The sequence below is a fragment of the Erpetoichthys calabaricus genome, chromosome 11, assembly GCF_900747795.2.
Source record: "Erpetoichthys calabaricus chromosome 11, fErpCal1.3, whole genome shotgun sequence".
Taxonomy (NCBI): domain Eukaryota; kingdom Metazoa; phylum Chordata; class Cladistia; order Polypteriformes; family Polypteridae; genus Erpetoichthys; species Erpetoichthys calabaricus.
This window is the reverse complement of record NC_041404.2, coordinates 39,639,610-39,650,324: the sequence shown is the minus strand read 5'-3', so window position 1 is coordinate 39,650,324 and position 10,715 is coordinate 39,639,610. Positions and strand designations below refer to the sequence as shown.

The window sequence follows — 10,715 nt, the reverse complement described above, 5'->3', positions numbered from 1 at the left end:
AGTGAAGCAGCACCAACCACACTAGAGACGGACCCTAACTGAAAATGAAGATGGCACAATTCTGTAATTTCTGATTTTATTACAATACACAAAGATAGCTTATCAGAAGGATACAAAATACAAGACAACATAATCATCATTCGAATGATAACAGCTGTGCATTCCAGTGCATCTCAGATACAGATTATTTGATTGAGGGGTGGGTGAGTTCTAACAAAGTGGCCTGCATGTCAGCTACTGAGGGCGGAAGCAGCCACTGATTCTAGCCTTGAGTTTTCCGTTCCCCCCGCCCCCCCAAATCGCCCCTACCAAGGTCAAACAAATGTTCCATAAATAGCATCAGCAGGACCTTGAATGCCCGAGGGTCATCTTGACATTTGCTTGTGAAGTTAAGGCCTCATGAATGTGAGTTATGGACTTGAGCAAGAACTGTGCAGCCACCTAACAGAGGGCCCTCCTAATCTGTGGGTATTGAGGAAATTAGTGTAACAATCCCATCCACCTCAATAACAAAACAAGACAATAACAAATATGGCATAAACATAAGCACAGATGACAACGGTGACATTTTTGATGTATCAAGTGCTCTATTTTCAACTCTTTGTCTTCCTTAAGTTCTACCACCCAAGGCACGGGGTGCCAGATCTGCACCATTGGTTTCCACCCCAATTGTTGGCAAGCTGTCTCCGATGGTCTGAAAGCTCATCGTCAAGTCTCCTTAAAACCCAAATGGCAGACAGGGTTGCATATAATGAAACGGACAATTGCAATTTACTCCGCACCACAATTCCTCCTTGATTGAGACAACTTTTACCGACCTTTTAGTTAGGACCTCTGGCTTTCTTGACCAGCCACCATCTTACTTTTTACACTTGTACCTCTGTACACCAACAGTAAAGGACAGCACCACATTTTCTCTCCTTTTGGCCCTGCATTTCTCTTTGCCTTTGTCGAACAGAATTCGGACCTTATATTTTGCTACCCATTTTCATCCTTTAAAAAAATAATAAGAGTGGAAGGGTAATCAAAAGGCTGGTCTACAGGACCACAGTACATTTTTTTTTTTTTTTTTTTTTACAGGACGGAGAAATTGACCAAAAAAAAAACAAAAACTTAAAACCGAGAACAACAGGACAGTTGAGGGAAAGAAGAAAGTACAACACTACTAACATTGTCTGAGGTGCCAGGCTAGGCGCTATATCAAATAAAGATGGCTGCTGTAGTCTCTGCTCATTTCCATCTTAAACACAACACTTCCAGACAACAACATTCTGTTACACGTTCTCACTTGCAGCTTGGACTTAAATGGAATGAAAGAACGTACTCACTAACCTCCTTTTCATGTGATTTTGATTGAGAATTCATTACACGTGGTGCTGATGTTCTAAAACAATCATGCCTGTTGCAGGAATCTGACCGCATGCCATCACCCCCCAACCCGCCCGACCTAATGAACAGTAATTTTGTCTGACAACTTTTGCTTTTCACATTCATCTTGTGCCACAGCAGATCCCTTAGCAGTACACCCCAGAATCTCTGCCACAGTATGTTGATACATTTCAATGTTTCTTTTTTACATGTTGCTGCTCGAGGAGATGGTCAGCGTTGGGGTTGTCCATTACTAGAGAGGTAATCTCAACTCATCTTTCAGCTGTTAATTTAATTGATTTGATTCTTTTAGTCTTCTAGTTCCATTTGTGGTCTCCATTTCCTGGTACCTAGGACTTATGAGCATGACCTGGGGGGTGTAGGCAAGTTCTTCTTTCTTTGTACAGGTTATCCCAATGTGTTCTTGTCGTAATGAACAGTTATTCACAACGAATGATAAGCAACGTGCTCACTCCCTGGCACCTGCACGGTGCCTTTATCATCATCATAATAGCAGCAGCACTCCAACCCCACAACACATTCATAATTAAGTCCGCTGTTAAAACATCTCAGGTGCTTCTTCACCAACCTATAAATAAAATCACTTTAGGGCAGCATAGTTTTCATTTGGAGAAAAGCAAACAATTTGGCAAAGGGCGAGAAGAGAAATTTTGTTTAGCACAACAGATGATTTAGAATAACCTTCAGGGCAATAATCACCCTCCCACATGATGTGCTATTTCTATGCTTGTGTGAAGCAGTACTACGTCTGCTCCTGTAAAGATGTCGCTGTATCTGCCATTGTAATGAGAACAGACACATGTGCATTACTTGTGCACAATCAAAGAATTTATATCTTCTTATACACATAAGTAAAGTTCATAAGCTGGAGAAATTGCATCCAACTTTTTCACGGGTTATAAAAAGCTCCTCTTCGGGGGTTTTGCAGCTGTGCACGACATTGCTGCTGTTCCAGCATCCAGCCACAAGTGGCAGTAAAAGATGAAGCTGCTTGAGCACTCTCAGTTGAGTACCTGCAAAGGCCTCCTGGAATGCCTCCTCTTCGTTTAGAGCACCGTGCAGATAGTTTTTCCTGGACAACCTCACTCAGCCTTCTTTATAAATATCTGAAACACAAAGTAAATATTATACACACACACACACAAACTCAAGAACAACAAATAAAGAACACTTTATAAACATATGGGCGCACACACAAACACACACACTAGGGTTGGCCAATGTGTAAGATCTTCTATTTCATCAATTATCCCCTTAAACATTGTTGGGTGATGAAGTTATTGTCGGGAAATTGGGAGTTTGAAAGAGGGACATCATCCATTAATTGAGCAAACCTACATCGCTGTCCTGTAGTTCTTGGAATTTTCAATTTGGCCACTGGGTGTCATCATTGTTAAGTGCCACAGACTGTGACAAGGTACAGAAATACTGTTTAAATTAGAAAAGCACAGATGGGCTAATGGGTGGCTAAGAAAAAAATCAACCTTGCCTGCTCGGCAATGCCTAAGATTCAAAGAAAATGATCATTGTGAGCCAAATGATTTAACCAAAATTATTTGTGGACTAAGCAGTTAGGTTTTAGTTGTGGGGAAAGAGTCACAAAACGATGAAGTTGCATTTGTGCATACACTGTGCTGCTACCACAAGCACTACACACTTGTCTCACCGGCCCTTAATTGCTGGTACTTCTGGATTTACAAACATTAGTAAATAAAAGCAGGGTAGTGCGAGATGGACACAGTGGAACAACAGCTAATTCATATTATTTATGTGAATGCGTTAGGTTTGCTTTATACATTCTTTGCAAAACATTTTTCTTGCTAAGACACATATGTCAACCTTCAACTCCTCTAAAACACCACACCTGAACAGAAAATGGTTGGCTATAGGCTGGAGTCAAATTATTACAAAGAAAAGGGATGCCACTTTATCAATATCAAATTCTTTTTGGGGTGGTAATGGAGATATGTGAATCACAGCCTGCACGACCACTCAGAGCCCCTTGCCTTAAGAAGTGTAATTTATGTCACCTGCAGAGCTGATCATACTTTCAAATGCACCATCTCACTGATGGTTTATTTATTTCAAAAAGACTAAATAAGGTGTTGCAGCCTGTACCAGTGGCAATATACCTTAACACCTGATGCAATATTATTTTTGACGAGTATGCATTTCAAAAATCTTGGGTCTTTTGTTCTTGGCAAGCTGCGAGGCTGCAGTCTTTCACAAATACAGAAAATGTGGGCAATGCATACAAAGATTTGTTAATGGTCATCAAACAATCTAAACAGAATTTTATCTAGCAATCTCGATTCATGCACCCAGACAGACCACAGTAAAAGGTACGACTTTGGCGACAGTTGTCAGGATTGCAGCATTTGTAGCACATTCTGTATCTCTCTCATCTTTGCTTAATTCACCACAAATGGCTTCTTCCTCAGGCCTTCATTATCAGTTAAAATGTAAAGGGTACGATGCAACACGCTCACTATGTTGAAATATACAGCAGAGGAGGATGTAATTTTGCCGTCTTGCATTTTGTGAGGGAAAATGTAATCAGACTGCATTTTTCTACTAAAGAAGTATTTAAAGTTTGTAGTGAAATGCAATACTTTTACAGCCAATCTATATACAATCAGGATCCAAGTGCCTAGTGTAAATGGAGTATTAATCACGTTTCGAGTCATCGGCAAAGAAACTACAGTGATACAAGTAATCAATTGTCAATTGCTGGTTATGTCACCTGTGGGCACAAGCGACACACACACACAAGGCTGGGTACCCTCTGCAGAAGCATGCAAAGTAAGCATCTCTTACCTCACTAAGAATCACCCAGACCGGTGAATCTGTCAGGATTGACAGGCGTATAGCCTCCAGTGGTCCAAAAGATGGGTCCACTTCTCCCTCTGCAATTCCATTGGAAAAGGAGCCTGAAATCAGATACAACACTATAGAACTTGGCAGGTGACACATTTTCTGTCCTCAAATTTAAAAAATCACGCAGCCAACCAAGAGGAACATAAAAGCCAATGTTTCTAAATGTCTTGGTTGGCAAAGCAGCTTAATAGATTCACTTGTAAATACGTTTTGTGCCCAAAGAATGATCTTTACATGCTGATTCAGCTCCTTTCAGCTCATATCACTCACCAATTCGAATGAAGCCATCTTCTGTGCGCTGGTACTTAGGTGTTTTCTCATTGCCCTCCTTTAACGCTTCCTTCTCTGACTGAATGTTCTGCAAGAAAAAATACTTAAGTCATGAAATGACATAGATGCAGAAGACCAGAATTCCTATACAGAAAAAGCACAGAGGCCCTTGGCTAAGAAAGCTTTCAAGGATAGCTTCAAGAACATGAAGGACATATTATATCAGCTGCCAAATGAAGTGGATCTAAACTACTGGCTGATGCATGTCAGAAATTTGGGGACACCACCTTACTGGATGATCAAAATACAATCCTAGTACTACATGCACATACAGTGGATTCAGAAAATATTCAGACCTCTTTACTTTTAACACATTTTGTTATGTTGCTGCCTTGTGCTAAAATCATTTCACTACATTTCCCCCCTCATCAAGCAACACTCAATGCCTCAGAAAGACAAAGCTAAAACAAGATTTTAGGAATTTTTGTAAATCTATTAAAAAATGAAAAGCTGAAATATCACATTGAAACAAATATTCAGACCCTTTCCTTCAGTACTTCATTGAAGCCCCTTTGGCAGAGATTACAACGTCACAAACCTGATTTGGGCATTTCCTGTCATTCTTCTCTGCAGATCATCTCAAGTTGTGTCAGGTTGGATGGAGACCATTGGTGGACAAATATTTTCACATCCCTCCAGAGATATTTGATGAAGATTAAGTCTGGACTCTGGCCAGGCCACTCAAGAACATTCCAAGAGTTGACCCTAAGCAACTCCTGTGTTGCCAACTGAATTCAACACAGGTAGATCACAGGTTAGAATAGGTTCCCCCTGAGTCAAATTTCAATTGTCACAACAAAGGGCCTAATCATTGTGTCAATGTGATGTCAGTTTTTATCTCTCTATTATAAAAAAACACTTTCACTTCCTGCGACACGGTCAAGTCACGTTATACTGACATCCATTGGAAGCATGTTCCCGTGAGACAGTGACATAGGCAAGGAAACTTATTATCAGCCCGGAACAAGTGGAATTGAAAACCTTGCAGGTCCAAACGGGGTCAGAAATAAGACGTTCAAAAACGTTCGCGCCATACACATGTAGAGCAGGTTACAGATTATGAAAAGCAGTGGAATTCGAAAGGCTCAAAAAAAAATCTTGGCGCAATACACACACAGAGCAAGATCAGACATATGACAGTACTAAAATTCAAAAGTGTCAAAAAAAGAGAGTATGTAGATATTGTAAAGCTTTAAAGTTTACGTTGGAGACTTGTAGATCGTCTAATTCGTGTTGCCATCAGGGAAAAGTAGTGAAGAGGCATATCTGCGAGAATTAAAAATTTGTTGTTTGGTGAAAGTGAAATCCACAAACACTACAGGCACAATATACGCGTCTACAATAATCTTTTCACGTTAGCATCATTCAATGCACAAAAAGTTGATTAACACAATAATGGACCATACGCTATGAGAATCTGTGGTCCCGCAACAATTACAGCTACGACAAGTTTAATTTAGAAAAAAAACACAATTTGGTCAGGTGTATATTTATGCTCACAGAGAAGAGATGCAACATAGAATCGAAATAGTTAAACGATCTGACATAATAGAAATTCTACAGCCAATAATGGATACAAATCCACACATCCAAAAGTATCGCACTGTACACGAAATTTTTCAGCAAAACACGGACAAAGAATTTTTCTTGGATTTCTATTGGAATCCGAATGATCACAGTTGCATTTATAATAAACCCACATGTGACGAAATATCAGCGATAATAACTTTGAGTAGATATTCGTGTTTATCCAAAGGCAAAGCATGATTCGTCATTTATGACAAATACATCGCCACATGCCGACCCTTTACTCTTTCCTTTGCTTTTCCCAGATGGAGAAACAGGATGGTCGTACAATATGAAACAAATGCATTCAGAAAAACGAATATTACCAATACGTTCCCATGTATCACTTCTAACATCTCAACGTCTATCGCAACATTACATTATTAATGCATATGTAAAAGTCACAGGTAATTGTCTCTTTTTTATTAAATCGAACCAATTCCGACAAATTCAAAATAGGTAAAGCAGCAATATTACCATCATCATATCAAGGTAGTCCAAGAGCATTGCAACAGTTATATCATGATGCGATGGCAATATCCAGAACTATCGGTCTGGCAGATTTATTTATTACAATGACGTGCAATCCACAATGGCCAAAAATCTGCAGCTTCTTGAGAACAATGCCACCGGCTACATCGGCTCTGGATATTCCCACTTCCGTAAGTAAATTGTTTTATCAGAAAGTCTTATTTTTATTGAATGAACTCAAAACGGTGTTCGGCTAAAAAGGAGATCTTGATATGCCATTCATATTAAAACGTTTACAGTTTCTCGTTACAATAGCTTTTGCAATGACAATTAACAAATCACAAGGACAAACATTTGCAAACGTCGGTTTATTTATAAGAGACAAAGAAACACTATTCACTAACAGCCAGTTATATGTTTTGCATTATCATGCTGCAAGACCAAACAAGGAATCAAAATTCAATGCGATCTTGAAGAAAAGTTCATTCCAAATATTGTTTTTACTGGTTTTAAAATAAAAAGTGAACATAATGCATACAGTATGTAACAATTCCCATGAAAAAAAACCAAAAAAAAAACACTGTCAATTGTATTTGCACAGGACCAAACCCAGGGGTTGGCGAACGCAGCGAGCAGGGGGCGGAGCCCCCTAGTTTTTCATAGAAAAATGTAGAAAATTTTCTAAAATTCTGTTTTAGCCTTGTTATTATGGGATATTTGGATGTTGTTTAATGAAGAAAAAAAATAATTTTAAAAAGTTTGGCATAAGGCTGCAACAAAGAAAAATGTGAAAAATGAAAGGTTCTGAATACATTTGGAAGGTACTGTACTGTGTCCTCTTCTTGCCATGTGCACAACATATTTTACATGACTGTGACACAGCACAAATTATTTGATTCCCAATATCAGCCATGTAGCTTCTTCATGATACAATTTCATGTTCTCTTTCTCATTCACACTTGATGAACATTGGTAAATTATGTTGTCTCTTATCTGTACCCTTTTCAGTGCAAAAAATGCATTTTCCTGTCACTGTTTTTCCTGATGTCTCATGAAATTCAACTTTGTAAGCTGTTGGAAAACAGTTATATGAACAATAATAGTTGCTCAAATGGAATAGAAGATGTACTGTTCTAGAGAATGTGTGACCTTAGAAACTTGGTGGATGAGCACTTAATTATCAGTTGATTAGGGAATAATCAGAACAGGCCCTTCAGAAAGAGTACTCACATCAAATGGCAAGACTTCGATAGTGGTATTAAACAGCTTGTCACCGGGATGCTCAATGTTTCCACTGCGAAAGAAGTACCTACACAAAAAAGTATAAATGGCAGCTTATGTGACAAAAATAATAAATATGAAACAATATATACCTCCATTCTAAACCGAAAAATCAATAGCAGGCACACAGAAAGTACAACAGAGGACTTGGAAAAATGAATAAATAATTCAAATGTGATTCATGGACACCATAGAGTAATCTGGCAAACCCACTCCCAACAAAAAAAGACAGACCTCTCAATGCGGACAGGCTGGAACAAGCGGATTCGAATGAAGTCTCCTGCCACTGGAGTGAAGGCCCAAAAGAAGTCCTCGCCAAGGTATGCTTTCTCCAGAGTAAAGTGTTGGTACGTCTTGAGGCTGGTGGTTACCTCTGCTGGTGGGTTTGCATGGCCCTTGTGCAACGTCTGCTTTCCAAAGTCTTTATCCTGCAGAGACAAACACACACACATGAAGTTTACTACTAAGTAAGACTACCATGTGCCTGTGGCATTTTTCATCTTTGCTTGCCTGTTTACTATGAGAAGCAGAGTTGTGAAAGGATCACAAATGCCATTTTCCTTCACATCTTAATTTTTGTGCAATATTGCAGATCACAAACTGAAAAGGATCAATACCTGATTGGCTTACTGGAGAGTAAATAGTTGTATACAGGTTGAATTTAAAACTAACCATGTAAGGCTAAACTTCATATGAACATTAGGGAGTTTTTCTTTACACATGGAACTATAGAAACATGGAATTAGTTACCATGTAGTGTGGTAGACAGTAGGACTTCAGTTTGAGTTTTGAACGTCGCTAATGTTATTTTAGGAGAATCAAGTGGATAGGACTGGCAAGCTCTATTGGGCTGAATGGCTTGATCTTGTCTAGACTGTTCCAATGGTCTATTAAGAAGGAACAGGGTTTTTTATGGCAAAGGAGTCTTTCTCACATAGAAGTAAACTGCCCAGCTGCTTCCTATGTCAAAATCTTTGAAGATAATGGAACAGAAACACAATATTTTAAAATAATAAAAACAATATAAGAAGTGTGAGGTGTACTTAAACTCATCCCAGCACACAACCGTAAACACAACTTACCCTCTCATAACCAGAAACAACAAAAAAAGGTCACGCATAAACTATAATCCGATCCACATTCGCCAGTGCAAATAAAGTGGTTTTAAGATGCAGATATACAAATAATTTGTACTTCAGGAGAAAACAGAGCAAAACAGAACACTGATCAGGTCAGAAACATTACCATGACCCAAAAAATGATCTGATCTGAATGGACTTGTATTAGCTCTTAACACAAAGGGCTTAATGACAAAAGCCTGATTACTCTAAAAAAAACATCTGACTTCTTTCTAGCACTTGAGGCGCACACACATAATGGTTTGTGTTTTCCATAGGCCCTGCACTTCCATGAAGCTGACAGTATTTTTTTTTTGTGCACAGGATTTTCATTTAGATATGTAAACTTTTTTCCTTTTGGTACCCAATAGAATTTTGAGTGTTGTAGCTAATATATTGCTAAGCAGACTGACTGAAAACATTCTGAAAAAGGAAGAAGACACACTTTACATGCAGACTCACAGTAAGAAAAAAACGTGCACCCAATGATTCCTAATTAAATGTTGTGATCATACCACAAAAAATTGTGTCAGAGAAATGTCATTGCTACATGAAGATATATAAAACATTTTTTTGCTTTATGAAATATTCATTGCTGCCTTGTGTTGCTTTGTTGTTCAGCGTTTTATACACACACATACACACTGTAAATACAAATACACTTGAAGCTTCTTTCACATATTTTGGTAAAACAGAAAATCTATAGAAGTTTGCAGGTCATGCTGGAGCTTAATTAAGTTGGTACAACACAATATAATACACAGTGACATCTGAGATCAATCAAATGCTGTGAACCTACTGCATGTGACAATTAAGTATACCCTTTGAAATGTTTTCTTCTTTTAATAACCTACAGTATGTGGAGATATTAAGATTTGATCTTTATTGAAACAGTTTCTTTACAAAAAGGCGACGTAAATGGGGAAAAGAAGACAATGAAAACCTGGCTTTGCAATAATTCAACGACAAACAGATGCACCATTTTCGTTTGTGGTAAACACAAGTACATCCTTGGCTATAACAGCTTGTTGGCATTTCCCATAACTGTCTACAATATTCCCCACTCCTTCATGCAGAATTCTTTCAGTCATGTGATGTTTGAGAGTTGTCTTGCATGCACAGCCCATTTCAAATATAGAATTTTGATAGGATTCAGATCCTGGCTCTTGCTTGGCAATTTCAAAAACCTCCAATGTATTTAGCTAAACTTTGGTGGACTTACTGATATATTTAAAAGGTATTGTCATTTTGTAAAGTACACCTTTGGTTGCATTTCAGTTTCTAACAGATGGTCTCACATTATCCTCATGCATAATCTTCTACAATGAAGAACTCAAAGTGGATTCTATGATGGTGAGCTGCCTGAAGCAGCCTGAAACTGTAACACTGGCAGACCATGCTTTTATAGCTGGTATCAGGTTCTTCAATTTAAATGCTGTCTTTGGCTTCTGCCAAACATGTCTACTATTTTTGTGGTCAAATAACTCACTCTTTGCTTTGTCAGTCCAGAACACATTTTTCCAGAGGTAACGGTGTCTGATTTACAAGTTTCCATGTAAATGTTGGGATTTATAAAAGAAACCCCGATGGAAAAACTGGTGTATATTTACAGCAACTCTAACCCATGCATAATCAACATTTTTGAGAAAGTGGGAAATTACAACACCCTTGATCGAGTAGGCA

At 38.5% G+C, this 10,715-nt stretch overlaps 1 protein-coding gene across 1 annotated transcript in view; it reads right to left on the bottom strand.

The window, feature by feature from the left end:
- Positions 1-289: 289 nt before the first annotated feature.
- Positions 290-10,715, bottom strand: part of mgat4b (alpha-1,3-mannosyl-glycoprotein 4-beta-N-acetylglucosaminyltransferase B) — a 117,772-nt gene continuing 107,346 nt past the window's right edge. The window contains exons 11-15 of the mRNA XM_028812982.2: positions 8,149-8,342; positions 7,864-7,942; positions 4,537-4,624; positions 4,207-4,319; positions 290-2,495 (exon numbers count right to left, since the gene is read on the bottom strand). Of these exons, the coding sequence (XP_028668815.1) occupies positions 2,472-2,495; positions 4,207-4,319; positions 4,537-4,624; positions 7,864-7,942; positions 8,149-8,342 (498 nt within the window). The 3' untranslated portion in view covers positions 290-2,471. The remainder of the gene's footprint in view (positions 2,496-4,206; positions 4,320-4,536; positions 4,625-7,863; positions 7,943-8,148; positions 8,343-10,715) is intronic.